At 32.3% G+C, this 13,002-nt stretch overlaps 2 protein-coding genes across 2 annotated transcripts in view; one reads left to right on the forward strand and one right to left on the reverse strand.

Annotated features, from left to right (window-relative positions):
- The window catches only part of LOC129224069 (uncharacterized), a 118,234-nt gene that overhangs the window by 8,252 nt on the left and 96,980 nt on the right, over positions 1–13,002 (forward strand). The window lies entirely within an intron of this gene.
- The window catches only part of LOC129224068 (NACHT and WD repeat domain-containing protein 2-like), a 32,396-nt gene that overhangs the window by 3,749 nt on the left and 15,645 nt on the right, over positions 1–13,002 (reverse strand). Inside the window, exons 6-7 of the mRNA XM_054858469.1 lie at positions 10,866–11,091; positions 1,967–4,868 (exon numbers count right to left, since the gene is read on the reverse strand). Coding sequence (XP_054714444.1) covers positions 1,967–4,868; positions 10,866–11,091 — 3,128 coding nt within the window. The remainder of the gene's footprint in view (positions 1–1,966; positions 4,869–10,865; positions 11,092–13,002) is intronic.

Here is a 13,002-nt window from a genome sequence, read left to right on the forward strand (position 1 = left end):
ATTGGCCACGAAATTTTATTTTGAATTCCATCCCCTTTTGGTTTACAGGAGTCTAAAAATGTCATTTTTGTCATTTTTCCGATTTTTGAGGGGCTGTAATCTATAAAGGGTGCACAAACACACAGCAACAGTTACATGTTCTTTTTAGCATAGTTCCAGTGATTTGTTTTTGCCGTATTTCATTTTGTGTTTCCGTCCCCTACGCGAGTTATCTCCCTTTGAAATGAGTAAAATTTTTACATTAGATCCTGAACTTTAACCTGCTGCCGTTATTTTAATTATTAACTTACAGCTACGTAACTCAGCATGTAAGACTATCAATTTATGCACTTTAACATCAAAGCGTTAAAGTAATTGTCATAAATGTAATTCAAATAGATTTTGGCCAAAATGCAAAGATCTAAAAGTACCATTTTTGACTACGACAAATCACTTTTGGTGACCTCTAAAAAATCAAAGGTCCAGTTGAGAGGAAAAATAAAAGTGGTTTTAAACATTTTTCATATCCAGCTTTTAGGGATATGAATTTCAAAAAAATTAAAAATGGTTGAGCGCACAAATCCATCAAACCTGTATGGATTGACCCATAAAACACAAAGAAAATGCTATTTTTCTGAATTTTATTTTACGTTTGGAAATCAAAAACCAATTTCGAGTTTCTTCAAGCAAATAGTAGAAATACAGCTCTATATTCTTGTAAAATTTTGAAGCTGTCTGAATTTTCCCTCATTTGAATTTTTGTGTGTATGTGAAGGGGAAAATCATCATTTTACAAAATGGCACTAAGTTTAAAACTGATTTTGAAGACAAAGGAGTTAAAATACAACTTCAAAAGTAAGGTATTTATTTTATGATACTTTAGCACATTATTGGGTATTAATTTCATCAAAGCTAATGCATTCCTTAAAGATTGAGATTAAAAAATAAAATGCTTGATAATGAGAAAATTGAAATATTTTCAGTTTTTGAAACTCGGTTAAAAGTTAACTATAATAACTTCGAAAATTTTACTGACATCAGATTAATTACCATACTCCATAGATTGCAACAACATATAACTTTTATGTTTTCATTAAATAGTTAATAAGATACAAGCCTTCAAAAATGCAACATTTAGCATTTATGAGAATGCTGTTCAATTTGACCAATTTTCAATCGCATGTAACTATTAAAATAAAAAATTTTAAGCAAAAATATTTTAGGTATTTTTATATAGGCATAAAAGGAACCTTTACCAAATTTCATAAAAATCTGTTACCATGTGGCCACCACTTTTTTGCGAATTTTGCTCATTTCGTATGGAATGACCCTTATGTGATGGGCGCTGTTTTTAAGATCCTCTTGCAAAGCAGACAACGGTATCGCCAAGTGTCACGTTGCTTTGTTTACTTCCGCAGTCGCTTCGCAATTAATGCACTATAGGACTAAAATTGAATAGACATTTTCTGAACATATTCCTGACATAAACGTTTCAGTTGAGTAGGCATCTCTTTTTTTATGAAGGTGGTAGCAGATTAAAAGTACATGAACACTTAAAAACTCAGAAACATTTTAGGGTAAATATTATCGTAAAATGAAGTGGGAACAAAACAGAGGAAATTTTAGAGCAAAAGGTATCAGAAAATGTATAGTGCATAATTAAACATATGCTTCGTGATTAAAAATTAAAATTTTGAATTACATGCATGAAAATTTTAATGTTTTGTAGCCTCTGCATATTCGTTTGAGGCGGCTGCCACTCAGCATGGTATTGGTAAAATTCGCTTCTGGATGAGATTTGATTTCTAAATTAAAATACAATACTTATTGAGTTTTTTCTACGAAAATTAACAAACTAATAGGAAAAAAATGCTGCCCAATTTGAACATTTTTTTTTTAAATAATTTAATATTTTGGCACAAAAGTGAAAAGTTTGAAGAGCGAATCTTCAATAAAAAAGAATTTTACACACAAGAAAATGTCTTACCTTTATGGTCTTATCTATGGATGAGGAGACAATTCCGTTGAAATCTTCAACGAACAATGACCTTATTTTCATAATTCGAGCAATATGAGCATCCACTTCTTTCAGGAGACGTCCATCTCTCATGTTCCAAATATACAAAGATTTTCTAACTCCACCGACGCCATATTGGTTGTGCTTCGTAAGTGCAAATGAGCTCTGCGAAGTAAATGGTTTTGTGGATATATTTTTCACATTATTCGGTAACAGAAGACAGACTTCCTTGTGATTATTCAAGCTCCAAACAGAAAATCCAGCTTGAGTGATTCCGATCAAATGCTGTCCATCTTGTGAGATTTCAAGGGACATTATTCTCGTCTGCTTGTGCCCGAATTCAGCAATTTTCGACCAATCATCGGTACTTGCTTTGAACAGACCCAATAGGTATCCATTATCACATAACTGAGTAACGAAAATTTCTTTAGTTTCTTTTATTACACAAAGCGCACTGTCGATGCTGAAGTCCGGCAACGAAAGGTTGTTTTGAACCATTCTAAATATGTGATGATCTCTCAGATTCTCCTTCCCTTTCTTATAGCTTGATAGTGATATCGCATAGTTGCTGTCGTCAAAATATTGAACATAGGAAATGAAATATTCAGGTTCGTCCACGGAATTAATGGATAACCTCACTCCATTAACAATCTTAAAAGTTACCCATTGTTTTGGCGTCCACGCTATGCCTATATCATCCGATATGGAGATACCAGATATGGGTCTAGATTCCAGTAAATCCCTAATAATCTCTGCATCCCCAGATAAAGCATTTAACAGGATAATCTCGTTGTGGTTCGTATAACTAATAGCGTATTTGTCATCTGAACTGAGCTCCAGAGCTTGCATGATTCCTGGTATGTCTGGGCTTACGTCGCACGTAATTTCTCCAGTCATCAAATCAAACATGAGAAACTTGTTAGAAACTGTAAGGACAAATCTTTGATCAGAAGTGAGGCAGAATCCAAATATTGCAAAAGGGTGCCCTTCTAAAGAATATTTTAGTGGGCCTCCTGGCGTATGTAGTATGTGAAATGCTGGAACTAATGCGCAGTGTTGAATACCTAGTTCGTCACACTGATCAATTAGACCTTTCACTCTTGGATAAATGTCTTTAACAGGCAACAGTCTTCCTGTAACTTGGGATGCAAGCATATCAGGATGCTGGGCCAAGACAACGCCGCCTAAACGCATTCCATCAGCTACAATGTTTAGTTGCTTGATAAGTTCACTGTCAGAAAGATGTGTTACCGCGTCTTCAAAGTCGGCAAGTATCGTCTGCAGAGGACAGCTACAGACTTTGCTATGTAGCCACATGTAATTGAAAAGGACGTTTTCAAAAAGATCTTCGAAGCGCTCTGAGCGAATTAGATGGAAAGGGAGCTCCCCGAATTTTCGTTTATTGTATCCTGCCACTCGACCATCGTTTGAATAAAATACCAATGGCTGCAAAGGAACTTTGCGATCAGCTGTTCCTTCTGCGTTTTTCAACCCAAATCGATACCGTTGCACTTCGGTGTATTTGAACGGCTTTGGTATCCCTCCTCCCCATGTTCCCAAATAGTATTCCGCTATTGAAGAATGGAAATACTTAACAAGTTCCGGTTTGACGAAATAACGCTCGATTGCCGCTTCTCTAAACTGCCTGTGATACCAATTTGCAACACTTAATCCATCTGCTTCACGTTCAGATAAATAATTTGGTAAATCTCTTCTTATTCTAGTCCACAACAATGGGGGTATTCGCCGTACTGGTGGCATATGATATTGATATACGTCATCAAGAACTATGTCATCTAAAGAAATCAAGTCCTCTAATTCGGTTTCACTTAAACCACTTTTAGAACAAGTTACATACGACAAAGCATGAGCTACTAAAGTACGACCATGCTTTTTTTCAATACGACCAAAAAGTTTCATAATGCTGTCCATTACGGTGTATGCTAAAACCGTGTCTGCTGCTTTTGAGTATGATTTCCACCTCATCACTTCAGCAAATATAAGCTTTATGAATATAGGCAAAGTGCATCTGTTAATGGCTTTTAGTACTACATTCCACTGATATTTGGTGCAGTCCCTACCATTCATTTCCAGCCATCGTCTGATAGTAATTTCTGCCAATTCTTCACCAAGTGGATGAACTTCAACGAACTGATTTTCATTGCCCAGTATTCTTTGTAATAACGTGTATTCTTTGGCCTCACCTTCTGACGTTGTTGAAATGACAATTTTCACATTGTTTGGAATCCTGTTCGGCAGCCAACTAAGCTTGTTAACATCGCTCAATTCATCAACAGAATCTAAGAACAAGTAAACGGGTTGTTCTTTCGTTATCTTGGTTAGTAATCTCTTTGTGAATGCAATCAGAGGGATCAAATCATCCGGTATACCTTCCCAGGGCATCATGTAATTATACATAATTTGATAGCATATGCTGGTCAGCATTGGGGCGACACTGGAACTATCTGGTGTAGTTCCTAGAAATCGAAGAATAAGTATTGGTTTGCTTCCCTTCGGACACCAAGCGCCTCCTATTATAACCATGCTGGCTGCTTTAGCCAATAGTGAGGTCTTTCCTGATCCTCCTTTGCCATGAAGAACAAAAGGCTGCACAGAATCGGATTGTATGTAGTGTTTTATCTTACTCAACTCTTCTTCTCGACCTTGGAACGTCGAAACAGAGCTTTTTCCTGCCTGTAGATGCTGTAAAATTTCAGTGACAATCTGACCTTGACTACTTAGATCTTCTTTTCTCATAGCTCTATCTATTAATTTGGTGATGTATTTATAGAAATGGGCAGTGAACTCCTTCAGATATTCTTCGTGATACTTTACAGCTAATCCTTCTTTTCCTGTCCAGTTTATCGTGTACCTTAATTAAAAAATAAACATCTAAATAAATGGTAATATGAGTTTGTAATAAACGTTTAAAACTCAATGTAAACATCTCTAGCTACTAAAAAACTAAATCACTTTGCCCTTTAAGTCTTTATATTAGTACAAAATCATTCAGATTTCTAATTGTACTGTTATGTATTATTCCCAAATTTGGTTTTAATGTTCCTGAGTTAATGTACTTATCTAGTCTTTTTTTACATACTGGGAAACCGCTGGAAAAATTTTTTAGTAAAAGCTATTTCGGTTACTTTACTTTTGTGGATTCAATTTTAACACATATGTGAAATAAATTGGCGTTTTTTTTCCCCTGCACAAGTGGTTTTAATTATTGAAAAAAAAATTCAAAAATGACAACAACTTATAAACAAATCAACAACTTTCGAACGCTGCTTTTTCTCTCACAAAAAGCTCGAAGAATCAATGAACAGAAAGCAATCTTTACACATAATAAAATAAGAAGTTCATATGTTTTAAGTTTATGGCACGCTTCTCGGTAAAACAATAATATATCGTAACATATAATTTCATACATTTACCGAAAAATGCATATTTTCAATGCCAAATGGTTTCTTCCAGCATCTTAGTTCCATTCCTAAACTAAATATTTCAGATCAGTAAACTAAATGGAAATAGATTTAAAAATCAAGTTTTCTTTTGATCACGAAAAATTGTCCCAGAATTACGAAGACTTAAAATTAAATATCCTGGAAAATGCTCGGTACATTGGCTGTAAACGTTACAATTCTAACATTATAAAGCATGAAAAGAGCAATGGTTTGTTCTTTAAAAAAATGCAAAAAAAAGTGAAAAATAATTTCTACATTTGCAACCTTCTCTTAAAGATACTCATCTTCATACTTTCTTCTATGTTCGAAGTGTTTATAAAGCCTTGCGTTCATAAAGAAAATTCATTAAGAAGAAAATAATTTGGACTTAAACAAAACATTCTGCTTTTTTCTGATCCTCATCTCAAAAAGCCATATTTTTACAACTAAATAACAAAACCAAATATATATATATACAGTGACTCCCAAAAGTGTTCGTACACTTTGAAATTTTTTAGTAAAACCAAAATAACGCGAAACTGAATTCGAATATGAAGTTCAATATTTTTTCACATCATTCCTATGTCATTCTAAATACAATCCAGTAGTTTTTTTTTTTTTTTTTTTTTTTTTTTTTTTAAATATTGACGTATCTTCTTTTTGAAATGGGTCAAAAAACGAAGAGATAGAGAAATAACACGCCACAAAAGTCATCGTACACTCAAATATTTTCGAATAAATTCATGATTAAAAGTATCATATGCTGTTTACTTAATATTTTGCAGTGTTGACCCTTAAAAGTCATTTGGCTTTAATTTTTTGTTTATTTATTCCTTAATACTGTGCTTATTACTTTAAAATGGCTGGTATTCGTAAAAAACAACAAACACCATTCGAAATTTGATTTTTTTCCACACGGTAGCGGTAAATTGGTTTAAAATATCTCAAAATTAGATAATGTATACCATTCCATAGTAAAGTGCTTGATAAAATGCTTTAAAGAAAAGAATCGGACCGAGAACAAGGTAAGAAAAGGTCAACTGGCAAAGTTAACAAAGCGTGATCGGAGGTTTAAAGTTAAAAAAAATTATGAAAAATGCACATTTCAGGGCTGTAAATGTTTCTGCAGAGTTAAATGAAAATTTTTACATTTAATTTTCATCTAAAATTGTTCACCAAGTTCTCTGATTAGCTGGATTAAATGGGACCTCTTCTCGCTGAAAATTTCTTGGTCGTGCGAAAAACAGAAAGCTTACGCTTTTCGTCGCAAAGTCAATGATAAATAAGCTCAAAACGTTTTACAATTACGTCTTACTTACAGATTAAAATGAATTCAACATTTTTGGTTAAAGTGTTGTATAATTGTAAGTAGAAGAAAAAATTTGGAACATAATCTTAAAAACTTAGTTGGATCAGTTAATCAGGACGGTGGAGGTGTTATAGTGTGAGGGTGCATATAACCATCAGGACTTGGTAGTTTGGAATTTTTTGATGAAATAATGAATCATGCCGTTCCTTTAAATATTTTAAAACCGAATTTTGAACTCTTAGCCAAAAATTTGGTTGTTGGAAACAACTTTGTTTTTTATCAAAACAACAATAAGAAGCACACGGTATCCAACGTTTGCGTATAGTGCCTCGAAAGTTGTCCTAAAGTTTAGAAAATACCACCTCAATCTCCAGATTTGAACTTAATGCAACATATTTAGAGATATTTGGTGGCTAGATTACGAAAATACGGCTTTGAAACGAAATTAGAGCTAGAAACAGTAAGACTCTAAGTGTTGTTAACACTTACTCAGAAATTACGCAAAAAAAGAAAGAAAAAAGAATGAAATTTATTCCTAGGCGTTTAAAAGGTGTTGTTGATACTGCATAATATTCTACTAAATAATAACTTAGTAAAAAGTTAGATTATTCAATAATATATAGACATTTTTTAAAGTGTACAAAGACTTTTGTGAAATAAAATTTCCGGCACTTTTTGTTTTTTTATTTTTAAAAAATTAAGTTTTAATATTTTTTAAAAACTTTCCATGTAGTTTTCTTAAAAATGGATCATAGATCTTATAATTAAATACCTGTTACGAAATAGTAATTCTAACCAATGGATAGGAGCCAATTTCGCTGAAAGTCGTAGGTGTACGAAGACTTTTGGGAGCCACTGTATATATATATATATATATATATATTAGGGTGCATCATTTGCCCGACTAGTCTAAAATTGTTTTGTCCCTAATTTAAAAATGTTCTCATACCACTCGATAGTATTCCTGTGAATTTTTATGAAAATCACAATTGATTTAGGTATCCCACCTCAAGCAAGAAGTTTCTTTTCTAAGGTAAATGATCAATTATAACATCAAAAGTGACTCAAAGTGCAATAATGGGAAATAATTTTTAAATTATTTAATTTACATTGTACCAGTATTAAATCCAACTCTGTTATCATTTTTTCAGTAACTTTCCATAACATCTTATGTAACTGTAAGTTTAGGTTCACTATTTGTTTTCAACTGTCTACCATTTTCTTCTATCATACAACTGCTAACGCCAGTTCTTTACGTTTTCTTCTTGTTATTCTATGCATATGTGTTGTAAACCACTTAAATAAGTTGATCTATACTATTTTAATTCATAAGGTCCATGAATTTTCAAAAGTAACATATTTTGAAATTTTTCAGTAAACATGAGTAAATCAGCTGCTGTTGAATCAGTGACATTTTCTCCACAAACAAAACCTTGTTCATCTGTACAAAAGGTAAAAGTCAAAACCAGACAATCTTCAATGTTATTTGGACTTGGAACAACTCAAGAGGACTCGGAATTTAAGGGCTCACGTTTACCCACTAGCTTGCAAGTGCTTCGCTGCTTGATGTATCATATTGAGAAAAGTGCCGACAGAATCTTACCGAATGGGAGTCTTCAAAACTTGTTTTGTCAAAAATATTTGATTTCTATGCAAAAGCAAACATCCCAATGATTACTGAAAGTAAAGCCTGTGAGAAATACTAAAACTTCATGAAGACAACACAAAATTAAAAGCAATTCCTCTTTAAAGAAGAAATACAACAAATTCCATTAATAAAGTAAAGAAAATGGAAGATTTAGCTAAAACATTTTCATTATGGCCTAAAAATGTAGAATGCCTTATAAAAAATCCAGAAGATTTAGCTTTTCTTCAATCTATAAAAAGTGATCATCTAGCAATCTTTGGCTCACACGATTAAATATTACACTGAAACATTAAGTGTCACGAAAATGAGTGAAATATCAAAAGCAGCATTTTGTGAAAAAATAGCCAAGGAAACAAGGAACATCAATACAAGTTTTAATTCAGCTATTATTGATGAAATTGGAAGAGATGAAAATAGTGATGTAAGCGATACAAGTGATGAGACATATCAGAGAGATCAGATTTATAATGCTCATAATACCAGAAATCATCACCGTACAATACGAACTGGTACATATGCTTTTATTCCACATTATATTATAAAACGACCTGATGTTATATCATTAGCAACACGTTTAAAATGACACCAGCACAGCAAGCTTCATACACTAAATTTCAGCATCATATGCAACAACAGACAGAGCAAGACGATCAAGTGTCAGAGACATTGTCAAAGCTTGTAAGGATCAATGGAATGGTTATGATTTTGCAACTTTGCACTGGGATTCTTAACTCTTACCAACTTTAACAAATCAAAATATTGAAGAAGAAAGGCTTGCAATTATAGTGCCTATATGTTGCTATTATAATATAGCATAATTCATATGAAGTTAAGCTTCTTGGTATACCAGCATATCTAATAGGAACAGGCAAAAAAAAAAAAAAAAAAAAAAAACGGAGATATCATTGCTAATTTAACAACTGATTTGCTAAATTCATGGAACTATTCTGTCTCAATAGTTAATAAGTCGTTTGTCACAACTGCTTCTAATACAGGACATATAACTGCAGCATATGTAGCTATTCAAGAGCGTTTGGGTAAAGCTCTCCTGTAGTCAGCTTGCCGTCACCACATTGGAGAAATTATATTGTCTCAAGTGTTTGACGATTTAAAAATTGAAGTATCGAATCCAAGAACTACCAACTGGAACAATGACTACACATCAACAAGTTTTAAAATGTAGAAATTTTGTTAGTTCTGTCACTTTGGTATATAGTTCATGGTGGATGATGTGTACTTCTGTCTTGGATGCACCATGGAATGACTTGCAATTCTTTCATTTACTTATAAAATATAGCATTATTAATTCAGAAATTTCAATGTGCAATTAATGCTTTTAAAAATCACCTTTGGTATCTGACAGAAGAAACTACCTCTAGCACTTTGGAGTGATTAAGTGCCTGAAGCAGACTGACGTGCTCTTGCTGACAGTATGTTAGCCGTTAGACCAGCTAATCTTTCTAATCCAAAACACAGATTTGGTATGGGATTTGGAAAACCAGTTTCCAACAGAAATTCATTTTTCTTCAACACTGTCTGATTTTGTTGGCATTGATTCCTGGTTTTTATTTTTAATTTTGAAGTTAGATTCAGAATTCATGGTGAAAGATGTTAAACATTGGCCAAATTGTATTTCATATCAGACTACTAATTGAAAGGAATAAATGTAGTAAACGATTGTGCTGAGCGAGGAATAAAGCTGACCAAGGACTTTTTAATATCAGCCAAAACTGAAGATACTTAGCAGAATATATTACAAGTAGTTGAGCATGATCGAAAACAACTGTTAAATCTTTGCAAAAGGAGGAAAATTGATTAAAAACTAACTTTTAAGCCAAACTTTAATATTTAACAAAGTAATATTTTGAAATATATAATAAATTAGTTTCAATAAATCAAATAATTCTTTCAATAATTAAATAAATGTAAAAAATTGTTTAGTGTGTTATTTTTCTGAGTTTTCATAACTTTCAATTGTCAGGTGGCACACATAGATATTGTTCAAAGTGGAAAAAATTTCACATAAATTATTAATTTTGTATGTAGAATAAAAGTAGCTAAGGGACAAAGCATTTGTAAACGAAAAAAAAATTGATGGGGCGTATGATGCACCCTAATATATATATATATATATATATATATATATATATATATATATATATATATATATATATATATATATATATATATATATATATATATATATATATATATATATATATATATATATACAGTGGCTCCCAATATATTGTACAAAATTGGGGGAGGAAGAGACTTAAAGAGAAAACGATCAAAATATAAAACGAATCATTCTATCTTAAATAAGTTCAATTAAATTTCCTTCATCATTTAAGACATTATATTTTTAAGCACCCTGTAGTTCTTTGCAATATTTTTATTTTTAGTCTTGGTTTAGTTAACTAAGAAAAGCTAAGAGTGTGAACTTCAACTAAGCAGGAAAATACTAACTTGACAAAATTGGACGCTTCGATTTTTGCCGGCAATCGAACATCTCTAAGATCAGTGAGAAGTCTCTGGGCCTCTATATCAACAGTTCTTCCAATAGTGTCGATGAACTTGCTGACTTCTTTAAGATTTGTCATGTCTACTGCATTTATTTGCCGAACGTATGCCAAGCAGTGATTTTTCGTATTCGGCACATTGAGGATTCCGTTTATAACTTCTCTTTCTGTCACTAGATGGCAACACAAAAAAAATATTCCATAGATAACTTGATGAGACTTTCGAATAAATAGATCCATATCACACATGCAGTAAATATTATTTAATTGTAATCAAGACCAAAAAAAAAAGTAACAATTCAACTTCCAAACTTTTCGTACCAATTTTTTAAAAAGTTTCAAATGGAAAGTAAATTTTTTTCAGTATATACACGACATTCATACATAGAAATAAAACTACAGAAAAAAAAATCATATTTTATGTCTCATCATTCAATTCTTTTCTCCCATCTCCACATAAAAATCATATCAATAAAAATCATATTTTATGTCTCATCATTCAATTCTTTTCTCCCATCTCCACATTCATCAATGACACAAGTCTACGATTTTTCTTTTTTTTTTTTACCGCTTGATGAAAAATACCTAATCTTTGTGTAAACTGATACGCTGAATTCAAATATATTGTTACAAATTCTTTAAATAGTAATTATTTTTATGATTAATTTGTTGTAATTTGGCTAAATTTGGCGTTTATTCCATTATTCTTCAAATTATTGTAGTAACTTAACCTGGAAACAGTTTCTTATAATGAATATACAACCCCTTTACATTCGAATGAAGTATACGATCTTCCCATTACTGAACGATAAGATTTATGAATAGTATAAAAAGAAAGTATGAGAAATTTGTAGAACTTTGTAGGATTTTCTAGATATTTCTTCGCTCGGTATAAAACGCCGGACGTCTTGTGAATCTGGCAGTCTGTTTGTTTTCTAACTGTAGAGTCTCGTTTTCAGCGTTCCGCTGGAAGTGTGTATTCGCCTTTGCGCTGCGTTTTTGCGTATTTTGATGTGAATACGTGTGAGACCGTTGAGTTTACGGTGTTAATTGATATTTGCCTATTTGCTATGGTTAATTTAGCAGTTGCTAAGGATATTTCTTGTACATAGTTGTAAATAAATTTCCTAAGTTTTCTCAAAAACTGTGTCGTCATTAAAGAATTTCTTGAAGTGGCTGAACTAATAGCAATACAAAGTTTTTCTCCGTCGATAAAGATTCTTTGTGACATGCAATTGAAGCTTGAAAGAAATGTATAATTTACAAACATGATTAATACAAAAAAAAAAACATTCAATAAAAATTGCGATTGTATATTTTTTTTCCTCTATTTGGCATTAGGAATATCCCTCTTAAATATACAACAATAACGCAGGCCTGCAATCAAAAAAAAAAAAGATTACAAATCAATAGCTCATTCTGATAGATTTTTGGACTTTGATTTAATGAAAAACAGTCAAAAAACTTCATCACACACCAATTTTTCCGAAATTGCAAATTTAGATTTTCGTTGCCCCACCAATAAATAGTGTCATGAAAGGGATCGGCATATAGTGTCATAAGCTGTTATATTGGCGAACGCTAAAGATTTTTCTTTCTCTGGGACGAAAAAAAAACGAAAAGATAAGCGATTTTTAAGTTAATTAATATGTCCAAAGAAGCTTTATGTCAACAGATTTGGGTTAACATAGCTCTAATTTGTGGAGCGAATATGTTAAATATCCTAATCAAAATTCGGGTTTTATCATTAAAGAAGAATTTCATAAGAATGGGTTCGACTGGAAATGACGACTCTTATACTTGAAGAATGATCCGGGAATCCCGCGGGATTGGCTCTTTACAATCCTGAAACCCCGTGGGATTCAATTCAGCTCGAGATTGGAAATCCTCTCAATTACAGAACAAAATAATTACAAATATATTGGCAGGTAAAAGGCAGCTAAGCGCTCAGCAAAATATTATTCAGTAGTTGTGGACTTAAAAAGAAAAAACTACTTATTTAAAAGACTTGTATCTACAGCCACTATATTAGACAGGCCGACGACGCATCAACTTAAGTTTTGCCATATTGGATCGGATTTTTC

Source organism: Uloborus diversus, chromosome 6, assembly GCF_026930045.1.
Source record: "Uloborus diversus isolate 005 chromosome 6, Udiv.v.3.1, whole genome shotgun sequence".
Taxonomy (NCBI): Eukaryota; Metazoa; Arthropoda; class Arachnida; order Araneae; family Uloboridae; genus Uloborus; species Uloborus diversus.